This window comes from Eptesicus fuscus, chromosome 23 (assembly GCF_027574615.1).
Source record: "Eptesicus fuscus isolate TK198812 chromosome 23, DD_ASM_mEF_20220401, whole genome shotgun sequence".
In the NCBI taxonomy this organism is placed as follows: domain Eukaryota; kingdom Metazoa; phylum Chordata; class Mammalia; order Chiroptera; family Vespertilionidae; genus Eptesicus; species Eptesicus fuscus.
Window position 1 is genome coordinate 27,173,298 of NC_072495.1, and position 16,598 is coordinate 27,189,895.

General features: G+C 66.9%; 1 protein-coding gene across 1 annotated transcript in view; it reads right to left on the minus strand.

The window, feature by feature from the left end:
• The window catches only part of CABIN1 (calcineurin binding protein 1), a 75,967-nt gene that overhangs the window by 16,960 nt on the left and 42,409 nt on the right, over positions 1 to 16,598 (minus strand). Inside the window, exons 28-29 of the mRNA XM_054712675.1 lie at positions 14,857 to 15,188; positions 8,593 to 8,706 (exon numbers count right to left, since the gene is read on the minus strand). Of these exons, the coding sequence (XP_054568650.1) occupies positions 8,593 to 8,706; positions 14,857 to 15,188 (446 nt within the window). The remainder of the gene's footprint in view (positions 1 to 8,592; positions 8,707 to 14,856; positions 15,189 to 16,598) is intronic.

The window sequence follows — 16,598 nt, forward strand, 5'->3', positions numbered from 1 at the left end:
TCAGGTCCCAGGGGGGAGAAAGACCTCTTCTGGAAAAAGGGCTGGAAATGCAACAACGCCCACTTCTGGCCTCCGGACCCGCCCGCCCGGGGCTTCCACTGGAGCGTAGGGAGCTCAGGTGGCCAGGGCTGCCTCTCTGGGACCCCCGAGGCCACCCATGACCTGCCACGAGGGACCCCCAGGCCTCGGCCAGGGAGGCGAGGCCGGAGGTGAACTCCAAGGGGCAGCAGTGTGGGCTCTGCCTGTGCTGTAACCTCGGACCCTGCAGGCTGGGCTCTGTGGGCGGGGAGCCCCAGCTCTGCTCCTCACAGGCTGAGCGACCCTGGGCCTGCGCTGCCATCACTGTCGGCCTCACCCTGCTCAGCACGACATGGGCGTCCCTGGGCCGCGGGGAGGAGTAGATGGGAGAGGATCTGGAAGGTGCCTGCCACCCCTGAGACCCTCAGCACCCCACGGAACAGGCCCTGTGGCCTCCCTCCCCTGGCAGAGGCCACTCAACTGCCATTCCGTCCCACCCCCCTAGGAGCCAGGCTGCCCGCCGCCTCCCCCGGCTGGGGGCGGGCACAGGGAGGACCTGGGTCTGGGGTGAGAGCCACATGGGGCCGAGTGAACAGAGCAGAGGCTGGCATTGCCAAGCCGCCTCCTTTCCAAAGGGCACATTTTCCAGTGCCGGCCTCAGCGAGGGCACCCATGGCCCCCTGACCCCCGCCCCGGGCCTTGCACCTCAACAGCCACTGCCCTCCCTCCGCCTCTCCCTGGCTCCTGGCCACCCTCAGGTCCTGGGTCTGAGTGGGCTGCTGGCCCGATTCCGCTGTCCAGGGCCTCAGAGGCCCCGTGCCTCCCCCTCCCAGAAGAAAGCCTCTCCTGCCCGCTCCGGACCGGGGTGCTGCCCCTCCTGGGGGGCGAGCCAGGAGGACCCAGCTCAGTGCTCGGTCACGCTGAGCGGGGAGGTGCGGCCTCAGGAAGGCACAGAGGGAACGTCTGGAAAATAGCGGGCAGCGGGAGCAGCAGGCCCGCTGGGAAAGCTCCCCTTCAGGAATGTGAAGCAGCCAGCTCCTGCTGGAGCCGGAGCCGGAGCCGTGTACACAAACACTGCAGGCCCGGCGGGCCCGAAACTCCGGCGTGGAGGCCGCCCGCAGGATGCGGGGCCCCGGCCTGGGCTCTAGGCAGGGCTCTGCCGTGTAGGGGGCTGCGTGACCCACGGAAGCCGCGGCTGCGCAGGCTGCGGGGGTTCCCACCCCCCCTTGCAGGGCTGCCTGGTGCACCTGCGCACGCTGAGGTTCAGCACATCCTTCCCTCTGCCTGAGCAGCCCAGCGCGGCCACACTGAATCCACACCTGGAGACGGACAGTCCCCTCGGCCAGAGGACGCATGCCCAGATGACCGCCGAAGGCTGCTCACAGTTGCGTCTTTGTTAAGTTCTAGCTGTGAACGAGTGGCTTGGCTTGGGCAGGGGTTTCTGTGCGGCGAGTCTGTCGGGGCAGGAGCCTGGCCATCCTGGGGCCTCGTCCTGCCTATGCTTCCTGCCAGCCCCGGTGAGGGCGGAGTCAGCCCTGCCTGCCTGCTGCCTTGGGCTCACGGGCGGGGAGAGGAGAGGGGAGGGGAGGGGAGGGGAGGGAAGGCCTGGGACAGGCCTACGCTGGGAGCTGGGAAGTAGGGACGCCGGCAGAGCCCAGGATGGGAAGGAGGAGCGCTCGGGGAGGGTCAGAAGCCACACAAGTTTGCTAGCCTTTTTCAGACGCACAGGCTGGGCCTTCTTCCCTGGAGAACTTGACCTGATCCCTTTGTTTACTCTGCTTCTGCAACGGCCCGTAGATCATCTCAGCGAGGCTAAAAATAGCGCCTGCGCCACTCCTGCTGCGGCCGAGCCCCTAGCTCTTCCATGTACACTCCCTCCTTTTGTCCTGGTTCCCCCTGTGACGTCACTGGGTTTCCGTGCCCCTCACTGCTGCAAGGCTCGGATCCTACCGAGGAGAGGGGACCGGGGCCCCTGCCAGTCACTGCCCGCAGGGCGGTCCCGGCGCAGAGGCCATGGGTGACCAGGCACCCTGGGGAAGAGGAACAGTCACAAAAGCCCCGGCACCGTCCGCTGGAATGGGGGACAGCGCCCAGGAGCGAGGCCACGGGGGACGGGGGACGCAGCGGCCCTTCAGGGACCCCAGGCGCACGCAGACTCGGGCCCACAGCAGGCGGACACCTGGACAGTGGACCTGGTGCCCCGGATCAGAGCTGAGCACCTACCAGGCCAGGCTCCCCGCCCCCATGTTCCCCGTCCTTACAGCCCTGCCCACCAGCCCGCAGGCCCTGGTCCTTCAGCGCCCGTCTCGGGGGCCTGTCGGCTCTGCCGTTCCCACTGCCGTGTTGGCGCGAAGGCTGGCTCCCGCCTCAGAAGCCGACACTGCTGTGGATCTAGGTCCCGGCCCCAGAGCTGACTGGGAATGCCCAAGCCTCAGTTTCCTCGTCTGTAAGGAGGGAAATGGCACCACCGACACCCTGAGGGCCGCGAGGTCGCAATGGGCTGCTGGGTGTGGCGCAGCCCGAGAAGGGCAGGTGGGCAGCACCCCAGGCCCTGCCCGCCGGCCCTCCAGCACACCTGTGTCACGGCGGGATGTGGGCAGGTGTGGGGGTGCCGGCTGCCCCCGCGTGCACAGCACAGCCATGCCCCTCGCTGGCTCACATGCTCCCTTGCTCAGAAGCCCCTGCCTGCTCTGTCATGAGGGTTCCTCCCCCAGTGTCACTTCCTCTGCCTTTTTCACACGCTGCCCACCCTCAGGTTATGGGGTCTGAGCTCCAGGAGGTGTTGGGGCTTATTCAGGCGTAGAGATCTTAAACAGCTCATGTCAGCCCAGTCGGCGTGGCTCAGGGGTTGAGCGTCAACCTATGAACCAGGAGGTCAAGGTTAGATTCCCGGTCAGGGCACCTGCCCGGGTTGCAGGCTTGATCCCCAGTGGGAGGCGGAGGCGTGTAGGAGGCAGCCAATCGATGACTCTCTCTCATCATTGATGTTTCTCTCTCTCTCCCTCTCCCTTCCTCTCTGAAGTCAATAAAAAAATACCTTTAAAAAAGGTTTAGTTAGGAACAGGCAGCCGCAGCCTCAAGTGGAGAGAAGGTGGTGTGGGTGGGACCAGCTTCAGGGAAGGGGTGGGTGGGTCTGCTGCCCACTGGGCCCTTCCGACCCCATGTTCCCCGGTCCTGACCGAGGCGGGAGGGTGAGGGGCTCGGAGCGAGCGAGCGAGCGGGGAGCTGCCCTGAGCCCTCGGCCAGGCCAGGGGGCACCTCCCTGAGGCCCGGGGCCTGCTTGGGGCTCGAGTGCTGCTGGGAGGCGGCACAGATGCTGTCTGAGGAGAGGGGATCACTAGCTGGGGGGAGACCCCCCCCCCCCCCCCGCCGCGTGCCTTGCTCTGCTCAGCCTGCCAGCAGAAGCCCTGGACGTGGGGCAGGCGTCGCGCGGGGACAGTGACTCAGCCCGGGGTGGCTGTCTGTGAGGCAGAGGCTCCCCAGCCCCCAGCGCGGGGCCTTTCGGGGGCGGGAAGGGTGGGAGGGAAGGGCCGGTCTGACCCCACAACAAGAGGGGCCATCTCAGCACAGACCCAGGCCTGGCCAGGCTGGTGGCTGGGCATGCAGCCAGGATGGCGCCCGCTCCCCGAGCTCCTGTCCGGGACCTGTGGTGACAGGACCGCCGTTACCAGGCGCGCCTGCTGGGCCGGCCGGAGGCGGCAGGAGCACGGCGGAGCGCTGCTCTGGGGGCAGAGGGCACTGGCTAGGCCTGGCTGCAGCAGTGAGCACCCCTCAGGCTGGGCCAGGCCTTAGGTCAGAGGCTGGGGTGCCGTGCCAAGGCCTCCTCCTCACCACCTGGCATCTGCTCACTGGGTGGGGGAGGCCACCCCGAGGTCACACAGCCACTGGCAGGCACAGCAGAGGGCGTGACTGAGTCTGGCCAAGAGGCTGGTGGCAGGGGCGTCAGAAAACTTCTGTCCTTCCTCCCAGTTGCTGTCCCACCAGTGAGGGCCCTGCTCTCAGAGGAGCCCCCGGGGGGCAGGGGGGGCGGCACGCACAAATGCTGCAGAAACAAGGTGGCCTGTGGCGACTCCCTCCGTCAGTGTGAGCCACACCGAGTCACGACAGAGAGAAGCACCAGGCCTGCGTGGTGGCTGCTAGGTGGGCGCTCTCGCCAGAGCCCGGCAGACAGAGGGACGGGCCCCAGGTGGGGGAAGGAGCCTCCGGTCCCCAGAGATGGGCCAGAAAGAAAGTGCTCTGTGGTCTGAGGCCAGGAGGGGGCAGAGCAGTGGCTGGGGGGGGTGAGGGGACCGGCTCAGCCTGCAGAACCGCCCGGCGATGTGTGCAGGCTCTGGGGGCAGGGGCTGCACCCGGCCTCCCTCCAGGCACCGTCCTGGGGGCTGCAGTGAGGAAGGCGGCCAGGGGAGGCGGCGGTTTGTGCTGCTCAAGAGGAAGGGCGGGCAGGGCTGGGGGACGACAGGCAGGCAGTGGAGAGCTGCGGGCGTGACCAGGGACGGCGCGCACACAGGCTCCCACAGCCCAGCCAGGCCCGCAGGAGCGGGTCCACGTGGCGAGCAGGGAAGGCCCGTCTGCATCCCAGTGGCCCCACTTGAGCCAGGGCAGCCGGGAGCCTCTGGAGAGCCCTGGCCAGGCAAGAGCTGGGGCTCCCATCACCCCCGCTCCAGCCACATCCCTTCTGATGCCAGCACTGTCCTCCTGAGGTGCCACTGGGCTCCAGAGAGCAGGCCGGGCTCCGTGCAGGCCGGCGTCTGTCCTGAGACGTGTGGGATGCGCCGCTATGTGCTGAGCACGCCTGTCCACTGTGGCCACTGCCTATGCCAAGAGCTGAGCCTGCCTGAGCCCCAAATCTGTGCTCTTCTCCGTGACCTCGAGCCCAGCGCCCAGCCCCCCAGGACATGGGTGCTCCCCGTGCAGCAGGCAGCACCACCCCCCCCCACACACACACACACTCAGGCCCCACGCTGCCAGCCCGCACAGCCTCGGAAACAGGAAGCAGTGCTGGCCGGGCCTCGGCCCCTGAGCTGCTCACGGGGCTGGGAGCTGGGTGGAAACAAGACAACCTACTTGCTAAACTGCGCAGACGTTTTGGGGAAGGAGGAAGCACCCTCTCTAGCTTGGTTGCTATGGGAACGTTTCTGCATCAACTACAAGAGGAAGAGACGTTCACTGTGGCCAGAGCAGCCCCCTCCACGGCCCTCCTGCCAGAGGCGGGCACCCCTGCAGGGAAGCCCTGGAGCTCTGGGCACTCAGAGCTGAGCCGGCCTCAGTCTCCACAGGATGCTTGGCGCCTGCTTTCCTGGACCCGCTGCCCAGGGAGAGACCGCCCCGTGCCTCCCCGCAGAGATGGCACGGCCTCGTGCCCCGGGCCAACCCCAGCCTCCATGTCCTCCCTGTCCCCATCCGCCCACCCCCAGGCTGTGACCTGGACAAGGACAGGCCCCTGGGCTCAGGCAGGGACTCACTGGGGCAGGGAGGGCACAGGACCTCAACCAACAACACCCGGCAACTCTGGCTCTGTTTTGGCAAAAACCAGACGACCCTGCCCGGCGGGGCGGGCTGGAGCAGAGCCCTGCCAGAGCCCACCTGCGCGGAGACAGCGCAAAGAAGGGGCGGGAGGTTCCCTCTCAGCCAGGCTAGAAACAGTGGGACTGCAAACGCACAAGTTCACTCCTTTCCCAAGCGCTCGCCCACCGCCCTGCTGGGACCTGCTGCACGCACGTCTCTCTCGGCGCCCTCCAGCACCGTCCCGCACGCCCCAGCGGCTCAGCACTGCGCGGGCCTGGTCCAGCCTCAGGAGCTCTGAGGGCCCCCGGCTGGTCTCCTCCTCTTCGCCCCGTCCTTGCTGAGCAGCACCCACCCTCCCAGTGGGAGCCCTGCCTCCAGCCCCCCAGACTCCTCGAGGCTTCTCCATCCTCCCCCCCGCCCCTCCATGCCCAGAGCGTCCTGCACGAGGGGCCATGCATGCGGGCTCTACTGAGCCTCCCAGCCCCCCAGGCAGGGCCCTCCGTCGGCCATGCTGGCTGGGCCAGAGCACGCTTCGGGCCATCTGCTAAGGGAGAAGGCGTGAACGGGAACCATCCACAAACGCTCATAAGCGCCTCCTTTGCGCCCAGGCTGGCCGGCCAGGGACTCTGGGAGGAACGCGGGGACACCACAATGACGCTCGCGGAGGGAGGCCACTGCCGCCTGCGTGTGCACAAAGGCGGGCCCCACGTAAGTGCTCACGCCACGCACGACGCAATGCAGGGTAGCAACTGCAGAGAGTGGGCCAGCCTATACTTCTCACAGGGAAAGTCCGAGACTTCGTGTCAGTGAAAAAAGCAAGTTGCCTAAAAGCATCCCCCCCTTCACCCCCCGCCACACACATGCACACACATTTTTTAAAGTTGCATGACAAACTCGGCTGATTTTGTGCACACACACACGCACACACACATTTTTTTTTTTTTTTTGAGAGGAAGGGAGAGGGAGAGTTAGAAACATCGATGAGAGAGAAACATCGATCGGCTGCCTCCTGCACGCCCCCCACCTGGGGATGTGCCCGCAACCAAGGTACGTGCCCTTGACCGGGACTCGAACCCGGGACCCTTGAGTCCGCAGGCCGACGCTCTACCCACTGAGCCACACCGGTCAGGGCAACACACACACATTTTTTAAAGCTGCATGACAAATTCGGCTGATTTTGTGCACACACACACGCACACACACATTTTTTAAAGCTGCATGACAAACGCGGCTGATTATACACACACCAGAAAACAAAGAACAGCCGGCCTCTCACGCAAGTCCCTCTGAGAAGGACACGGCGCCGGGAAGAGCTGAGCAGGCGCCTGGGCTCTGCGTGTGTCGGAACTGTCACTGAAAAGAGCAGGAGGGTCCCTTCGCCTGGACCCAGAGGATGGAGCGGGGCCCAGACAGCCTCTTGGGGGAGTAACACCAAGGCGGGCAGTGTGGGTGGCCCAGGACAGGGGTTGCTTAGAGGGATGGCAGGGCAGGGTCCCCGATGACCCTGCCCTCCCCGTTCCCCACGCCTCACCTCACGAGGGCTGGCCTGCCCGTGCTTTGCCCCGCCCAGGCGGTCACCATGCCCATCGGCCAGAGAAGAACCAGCTGCGAACCTGACCTGCAGCCCGGCTGCCAGACACACGCCCACCGCAGCAGGCAGCACGGCCGCCCTGGGCGCTCCTCCCCGTGGGGGCTAACCGCTGCCCACACTGGGCAAAGTCTGCGGCAGACTCATGTGAGAGGGTGCAGGCCACACTTTGTGATGTGCTGGGTGCAGGGTCCGGCTAGAGGCGGCCGCCCTGGAGGTGCACCTGTAGCAGCAGCAAGGATGGGGGGCCCTAAGGGCCGTCCTGTCACCAGCCAGCTGGGAGCGCTTGTCCCGCGGGGACTTCATCAATGAAGGAGCGAGTGTCTGCCTGGCCTCTGTCCAGAGGTGAGCTTTGCAGGCTCCGTCAACACAAGGAGCCCAACTCACCTCCAAAGACAAGAGCTAAGGAAGCAGAGCCCGGGTCAGGCCGGGAGAGGGCAAGGGTCAGAGGCTGTGATGGGGCAGTGGCGGAGGCCTGGGCGCCTGGGTGGGAGGAAGCGCTCTTTCACTGCCAGTGCCCTGGTCCCCCGGAGACTACGGATGCTATCTACCACCTGTCGATAAAGTACCCACACAGAGGGCTGGCAGGCGCAGGGCTCCCAGCTCCAGCGCCCCCACCTGGCCGCAAGAAGCTCACAGCCTGGGAGAGGAAGGCCCTGGACCCCGACACCCACCACCGCTCTCAGTGGGGCCCACTGTCCATCCGCTTCCAGAACCAGCCTCGGCCACACCTTCTAGACTGAGACCTGCCCTCCCTGGCTCCTGTCCAAGCCAGCCTGCTCTTCACTTTCTCTACGTGCAACAAGGAGCCCGGGAAGATACAGGGGAAACCAACGCTCAGCGGGTCCTGGACTTGCCAGAGCCATCCCAGCGGGGCGCTGGCTGTGCCGAGACGGTGGGAGGGCGGGGACTCGGCGCGGAGCAGAATGAAGTGCCATCTGCCTGCAGGACGGAGGGAACGAGGGAGGGACGCAGGTCCCAGGGCCTCGGGGACGGCAGACACAGGCCTGGGTGCGGGCCCCGTCCTGCCCGGTGGGTCTCCCTCTGCAGAGGGTGTGAGGGCTGGGAGGGCCTGGAAGCCCCGCCACGCCCACACTTGTTTGTAAGCAGCAGCAGCCGCAGGCCCTTCCGTCAGAGCCCGGGGTCGGCGCAGGGCCCAGGGGCGGCCCAGGAGGAAGCAGGGCCGTGGGCGTGGAGCCCTCCCCACTGCCCGTCGTGCTCCGGAGAACACGCCGACCTCGCCCATGCCTCTCTCCAAAGACGAGCTGACCGGTGCCCGCAGCGGGCAGCGACGTGCCAGGAGTCCCTCAGCAGTCACGGCCCCACGCCGGAGCCTGGCGCACTCTACGGCACCACCGTGCCTGCCCTGAGGACGCCGCAGACCCGTGGTCCGGGGAGCGCCCCCAGGGGTCCACGCGCACGCCCTGGTGAAAAGCGCCGGCAGCGAGCAGCCGTGGAAATCCACAGGGCAAAGTACTCACGTTGAAGAAATTGGTCTTGTTCCTCTCGCAGAAGAGCCCCTGTGCCGGCATGTGCTGCAGTTGTTGCCACGGGATACTGCTGCCTAGCAACACGTCGCGGGCCCACTGGAGGTTCTGGGGAGACAAAAGTAGGTTGGAAGTGAGTGTGTGGGCAGCTCAGGGCACCCACGGGAAGGGAGGCTGCCCTGGCAGCTCCGCCGACATCGCCCCGGCGGCTCCAGGCAGCTCGGGCCGCCGGCTCTGACCAGCTGGCTGGGCGCACGTTTCCGGGACTGAGTTCCTGCCCAGCACGGCTGACAGGAGAGCGGGGCCTCAGACTGCCCAAGGAGGGCCCTCCCCTGACCAACCCTGTAAAGCTGCTGCAAGGACCCAGCGCCCCACTCTCTGCAGGGAGACCCCCACTAGCCCAAAGGGTCGTGCTGGGGCTCTGCAGGGGGCCCGGGTCCGGGGGGGGGGCTCTGTCCAAGTGCCCAGACCCGAGCTCTCTGGGCAACGGTGCCCCTCAGGGAGCCTGGCAGGGTGAGAAGAGTTTGCTGGCCTCGGTGGTGCTGGGGGGCAGAGTGCAGCAGGGCGAACCTGGTGGCCTGGCCTTCTCACCGAACCAGAGAGCAGCCCTTCCCACCAGTCACCGGGCCGGCCACCCTCCCTCCACTGGCCGGAGCCAGGGCCGAGCGCCTGCATGTCCATTTCACCCACTCAGGACAGAGCTGGCTGCGGGGAGAGCCTGCGGGGCAGAGTGGAGCCTGAGCCCAGGACTGCACGATGCCAGACCGTGTTTCTCCACAGCCCCACCGGCCCGATCCCAGCCAGCCCCCCCCTCCACCCCAGCAGGTGCCTCCGCACCGGGCCAGGCCTTCCTCACCTCGTGTCCCAACTACTCGGAGCTCCCGTCCCTGCTCCCCCTGCTCACTGCTGGCCAGGCGGGACTTAGGAAACAGTTCCTTTTGTCACGACTTCAGACAGAAGGCAAACCCGGCTCCCCGGCTGGCTGGTCTGCTCCTGAGCCTCTGCTCCCACCCCTGCGGGGAGGCACCAGCCCGAGGCTGCGGTGGGGCTGCGGCTGCTCCCCGCCCGCACAGGAGGCCCAGGGCGCAGGCTGGCAGGCAGAGCACAGGCCGGAGCTACCCCAGAGCTATGACCCCACACCTCCTCTGGGGCTCCTTGGGGACTGGTGGGAAGTATCCGGGTAACCCCTTGAAGTAGCAGCAGTCTTTGGGGGGCTTCACGGGGGAACAAGGTTTGAAGGAGCACCTCCACGGTGGCCATCATGTTCTTAAGAATACCAAACAAATAAAGCCAGCAGAGCCTTCCTGCTAAGGAGCGAGGGAGGCGGGGCTGGGCGGGACCCTGTCCAGGCCCAAGGCTGTGGGACAGAAAGGCACGTCCTCGTCTGCCACCATGGACACCAGCGCCAACTGCGCCCTGCCCGGCCGCCAGGCAGAGCGGGGAGGCCCGGGGAGGGAGGCAGCGGGCGGGGCCCAGGGCTCTCAGACCTGAAAATCAGGCCCCTGAGGAGAGTGCAAGAAGCACTGGCCTCCACCCAGCCAGGACGGGCAATTAGCCTCCTGCAGCCGGGCTGGCGCACCCCGCGGGGAGCATGCTCCCCGCGCCTCCCAGGCCTGCGGAGGAAGAGCCGGTCGATAGCTGAGGCACAAAGTGTCCAGTCAGACCTTCACGCCTGAGGCCCAGATGGGAGCTGGCAGAGACCAGGCCGGTGGTGAGGGCAGGGGGCTAACCCGCACGCTGCGCCCAGAGCACAGAGCCTGGCGCGGTGGCGAGGCAAGGCTTCGTGCCACGTGGGCTGAGCGGAGCTCTAACTCCTTGTCCCGTGTAACTAACTGTCCTGTTCGCGATGAGGTTTGGAAAGGGAGGCTCAGACAGGCTCAAGAGCAAGCCCAAGGCCCCAGAGCCAGGGAGGGGTGGAGCCGGGCTGCCTTCTGGTCCAGGCCAGAGGGACTGAGACGTGGGCGCTTCCCCTGCCGAGCCCACAGGGCGGGCGAATCACTTTACCCATCTGCCTGGTCAGGGGCTGTGTGCCTGGCCCAGAGCCGGCCACCAGGGACCGCCCATGGCAGCACCACCCCTGCCCAGCGCCTCTGGCTCTCCACCACCTCTGGGACGGGAGGGGCACGCCAGCCAGAGCTCGGCCCGACCTCCCCGACCCTCCTCCGACAGAGGCAGAGCGCGAGAAATGCGATGAGAAGGGCCGGACGGGGAGGGGTCCTCGCTTGAAGGCCTCGCCTTCCGCACTGCAGACGACGACCGCCCCCCCCCCCCCCCGCCCCAGTCCCTTCCCGTCTCCCCGTCAGCCCCCTAGCCACACCTGCCTCTGCCCCTCCCACCCCCTGCCCCCGCCCCTGAGTTTCTCGCCTGGCACCATCTCCCTCCCCCCTCCGCCCCCCTCCCAGGCCATCTTAAACAGCCTCTCCCACTGACTGGCCGGCAGCTCTGCTGTCTGCTCCTGCCTGCCTGTCGGCCCCAGGACAGGCCCCTGGTCTGACTTCCCTCCTGATGGCTCCTCGGGGGCCAGGCCAGGACGAGGTCCATAGAGAGATGAGGCGGATCTTCCGGGAAAGGCCGGAAGGAAGGGAACAGGGCTGGAGCCTGCAGGAATGCTGAGCCCACAGGCCGAGAGGACAGCATGTGGAGGAGGGGGCCCGGGGGGGAGCGCGGGCAGAGCTGTAGGAGGAGAGACAGCTGGAGAGCCCTTGCTGGGAGCCGGGAGCACGAGTCTGCCTTTCCCGAGTGACCCAGCTGTCCCCCCCTCCGCAGCCCCGTAGCCACGCGGAGGCCCTGCCTGCGCACAGCTCTCCCTGGGCCAGCACACGCGGCCACCAGGAGGGACTCCCTCCGCACCCCAGCACCTCCCACGGCTCGCACACACCGCCGCTGCCAGCCAGCTGCGGAGCAAGTGAGCGAGCGGAGAAACGCGCAGGAACCACGCTGGAGGGGACACAGGACACCAGCGGTTCTGCCGCGTCGTGGTGGCGGGACAGCGAGCTGGTGGTCGCTTCCCTCTTCCGTCCAAGCTGCAACGGATTTGTCATGGCTGCGGCGGGCAGAGCGCTCGGCCCAGGCCCACGGCTGGAGGCACTCTCCCCGTGCAGAGCGGCCCAGGAAGGCAGCCGTCCCGATGGGCCCTCTGGCCCCAAAGGCGCAACCGAACCTTCAAACCATGTGGCCAACAGACTTTGAAATGCATAGCTGAGATTCCCAAGTTGAGAAAAACACTTGAGTTTTCACTTTGCAAACCACAGAGCTGGCCGGGATCTGCAGCGCCCGCCCAGGCTTCCGCACGGGGCTGGGGCTGGGCACGGGGGCCCTCGGCAGTGGGGCCGCTCTGTATACAGAAAGGGGCGGGCTGAAGGAAGGCAGAGACGCCTGCTCTGTGGCCGGCACGCCTTGTAGGGCCTGCCCCACGGTCTGGCTGGAGCGTGAAGCTCACCACCTGCCCCTGGGACGCTCACCTGCATGCCTGGGCCGGAAGGGGGCGACTGCGTCCCGCCCTGGAGGAGCCATCCTTCATACCACCCAGCCAGAAGGGCACCTCCCCAGCGGCCCTCTCGTCTACCCTGGCTCTGCAGGTTCCACACGTGAGCTGGTGGCACAGGACACAGGGAACTGTTCCCACAGCAGACGGGTGAGGGGCAAGGGCGCACGCCAGCACACAGCTGCCTCTGGAGTCGCAGCCAGCAGCTCGCCTGGAGAGTGGGGCACCCAGGCCCGCCAGGCAGGAGGCAGCCTCCAGGCAGGTGAGTCCTGAGCAGACCTGGGCCTGGGCTCGTCCACAGGAAGGGAACCTGATGGGGCTGGGGCGGCCAGGCCGCTCTGCTGCCACACGGACAGGCCCTTGCCATGTCCCAGGAGGGGGAGCCACAGGGGGCTGGGTCGGACGCGGTGCACACTGGGATGGGAACACACTGCTCAGAGTGAGGCCTTCTGCTCCCACCGGAGGCTCAAGCACGTGGGGCTGCAAGGCAGGCTGCTCGCTCCGAGGGCACATTTCCTGCCTGGCGAGGCAGCACTGACTCAATGAACCTCACAGCCAAGCCTCCAGCTAAGGGGCCATGATCCCCGCCGGCCCGGGAGCGCACAGGACTGAAGCGGGAAGCCGTCTGGCTGACCTGAGTGAGGGGAGGGAGGTGCGGGTTCTAGCGCAGACAATAGCAGGGGGACAAGTGGTGAGAGGGGGGTGCACCCTAAACACAGTGTCCAGGGAAGGACAGGCCTGTGACCGGGGAAGGCTGACTAGCCTCTTCCTCATCTTGCACCCCTCCATCTCCTGGAAAATGCGCACCTGGGGTCCCCTCCGGAGACAGCCTGGTGCTAGCTGTGTCAGCGCTGCTCCCGCCCCGTGGGGAATCACAGCCAAAGGGCTTCATCCCACAGCTCGCTGGCCCGGGAGCCTCAGGCCCCACAAGCGCAGGCGGAAAGGCCTCGGACCCAGCAGAGCTGACTGAAGGGCAGGCCTTGCCGTGGGCGGTGCAGGGGCTGCCTGAGGGGCACTGAAGGGGCACCAGGGGGGAAAGCCCTGGGCGACCACTGCAGCATCCCTTCCTCCCACGGTGAGAGCGGCTGCCCTGGAGGGAGAGGGCCCCAAAGCAGCGCTGCGGGGGGGGGGGGGGGGGAGGCAGGAGGCCGCATCAGCCGCAGGGCCCGCAGCCATACTGAAGGGTATTAGACCCAGGTCGGCCGGGGCCCAGGAAGCCCGGACACCAGAGAAGTGCCATGTGGGTGCAGGGCGGGCACGAGCAGGCCAGGCTCACGTGCAGCACCAGCAGCGATGGCAGCGCTGGGAAAGGCAGGCGCCCTGCAGCAGAGGCGGAGCCCAGAGGTGCCCCGCACCCAGGCCTGAGGACCGCAGTGCCTGCTCTGCTGAGACCAGGGAGGCCACGGTGGTGCGGGGCGGTCTCCACGGCCGCAGGCCCTCCCGTGCCCCCCTCACACAGACCGTGGCCAAGTAACAGCCTCCTGTCACGCTAGTGCCCAGCCAGGGCTGTCTCAGGCCACCTCCCCTTCCCGAAGCGCTTCCATCTCCCCGAGGCGGGCGCGGCGGGCAGTGGCTCTGGGAGGCGGCGGCTCGGAGGCCGGGCCTTGCTGAGGAGGCAGCTGACAAAGCCAAGACCACAGCTGCCCCACCTGCTCCTGCCGCCCTGGCCCGCGCCTCACCGGGTGCCCCCAGGCTGCCTGCCCTCACTGCCGCCCACCCTGTCCTCCACTCCGCCCTGGCCACCCTAGAGGGCTCAGCATACGGGTGCCTTCAAGGAGCACAGCACCCCCCCCGTGTGCCCCCTTCTCCTCTCTGTAGTGTTTATTACAATGTGCTTGCTGTATCCTTACCTGAGGCTCTTTCCCATTGATTTTTACAGAGTGGAAGGGAGAGGGCGACACAGAGAGAGGAACATCCATGTGAGAGAGACACATCAACTGGTTGCCTCCCGTGGGGATGGAGCCTGCAACCGAGGTCCATGCCCTTGACCAGAATTGAACCCGGGACCCTTCAGTCCACAGGCTGACGCTCTATCCACTGAGCCACACCAGTTAGGGCTCAGGTGCACATTTTTCATCTGTCTGCCCCTCTAGCTGTAGCTCAACAGGGGCAGAGGCCGCGCCGAGGGCAGTCTCCACAGGGCCTCCTGGGAAGTGACGAGAGAAAGAATGCACGCCACGCCACAACCCCGCCACAAACACGAAGTGCCGGTCGGAGGCCTGGCGGGAGCTCCTGGGGGCCGAGCCTGGGCAGCTGTGAAGAAGTGCTGCATCCCCCGCGTTCCAGGGCCAGGCCGCCGGCAGCAGCAGAGGCCGCGAAGACCTGGGGCAGGTGAGCCCCAGGGCCGGCCACGTAGAAAGGCCTCTGACGCCGCCGGAAGATGCTGGCCCGGGGCAAGCAAGGCCGGGACCGAGAGGAGGGAGGCCTCTGGCCTCCGGAAGCTGCACCTGGGCCTGCTGGGGGTGACGAGGGAACCTGGCAGCGGAGTGCGAGGCGCTACCCAGATCCTCAGAGGTCAGAGGTGAGCCTCTGGGCCCTTCTCCTTCACCCACAAGCACCCACACCTGTGGCCGCTGTGGGCGCAGCCTCCACGCCCGCTCCCCTGCATCCCTCACTGCAGGCTGCGCCTCACCACCGGCCCCTGGAAGCGGGCCGCCCCTGCACTTGCTTCTCCCATCCCCCCCCCCACCCCCCCAAGGCCACTACCAAGCCCTTCAGCAGCTCTCTCTGCCTGGGGAAGACCCCCCTCGCGCCGCGCCCCGGGTGCCACTCACGCGGTGGGTCTTGCTGTGGGTGTAGAGGAAGGCCAGCCGGTAGAGGCTCTTGTAGTGCTGGGGGAAGCGGCTGAGGCACAGGCGGAAGGCGGCGATGCACTGCTCCGTGAGGAACTGGCGCTGCTCCTCGGCCCCGGCCGGCAGCCCCTGTGGGAAGGCTGCTGGCTCCGCGGGGGCGTCCCCTCTCTTCCTGCCATCCCACAGGGCGGGAGCCGACGCAGAGGCCTTGACGGGGACGCAGGCAGAGGCTGGGGGGTCTGCGGCAGGCTTCTGGCTGCCCTGCTCTGTGGCTCGGAAGCCTTCGGTGCCCTCCAAGGACTCCTCGGGTCTCCCTAGCGACGAAGGAAAAGACAGTCCCTCGGCGTCAGGCTCTGCCCTGGGTGGTCCATCCCCAGCGGAGGAGGCCCTCGGGGAGGTGGCAGCACAGCTCCCCTCCTCCCGTGAGACAAGGCATCCAGCTGGCACGCAAAGGGGCCCCAGAAGGGGGAGGGTGGCCTCTATGTGGTGGCACAGGGCTGTCGCACCTCCGGGGCCTGTGCAGGTGCGCAGGGAAGCAGCCCACAGAACACAACAGCCGGGAGAGGCACCCGAAGGCTGCACCTGCTCCCCACGCAGCGCGGCAGCCCACAGACCCGCACCCCTCTCCAGGGCGCCGGCGGCGGTGTGTGAGCCACGAGCTCAGCGCCTGGGCTCCCAGGCCTGCTCCGGGGCAGGCAGGCGGCTCAGGGAGCGGGCGCCGGCGGCAGGGCTGCAGAAGGCTGTCTGGCCAGCGGGAAGGGGTGGAAGGAAGGCGGTGGGAGCAAGTGTCAAGGGAGAGACGGCCCCCAGGCCCCAGGCCCGGCACAGACTGCCTGGAGGAGGCCAGAGGAGCAGGCTGGGACCAACCCTATCTGTCCTGTGCGCTGAGGCCTTCCCAGTGCTAATGGCTCAGGCCCCTGCCGCACCCCGTGCGAGCTCCTGAAGCTGGGTGCTCCCAGCCAGGCCTGGACCCCGGGTGCCCAAGTTATCATCAACCTCCCCGCTCACGCACCCCACCTGGAGAGGCAGCACGGGGCAGAAGTTACAGGTGCAGACCAACCCTGGGCAAATGCCCGCTCACTCTGAGTCCCAGGCTCCTCGCCTGTAACACGGGAGTCATCAGAGTGAGTTTTGCTAGGGTGGTGATGAGTTAAACCGTGCCGGGCACGGGACCCCACGCATGGGTCTGGGTGGGGGTGGTTCCTGTTTGACAGCACCTGTCTGGTCCTGGGCAGAGCGGGAAAGCCCACCAGTCCCAGCCGCCGAGCAGCGCCGGGTGCCTGGCCTGCACTCCTCTCCCAGCAAGCCTGGCTGTGGCGCTCTGCTCACAGTCCACAAAAGGGACTTGGGGACCCCAAAAGAGCTGGGCATACCCCAGGGCGAAGTCAGCCCTACTCCCCAAACAAAGGGAGATTTTCTTTTTCTAAAGGTCTGATACGATTCAGACTAAAAAAAACCCCACATTTGTGACATTTACAATCCAAAGACTTTTTAAAGAACCGTTTACCAAGAAGAAAAATAGGGGCACTCATGCCGGGACATGGGGGTCAGACCTCCGAGGACACGTGTGTGTCAGGGCCATGCGGGCACCTGCTGAGCTCTCGCATCTAACCCTCACACCCGGGAGGGGCCTCGGCAGCACACGCACCCCAGGAGGAACCTGCCCAGCCGGGCCCCGGGGCAGGAGGACGGAGCCTGGCTGGGCCACTCCAGAGCCCGCTTCC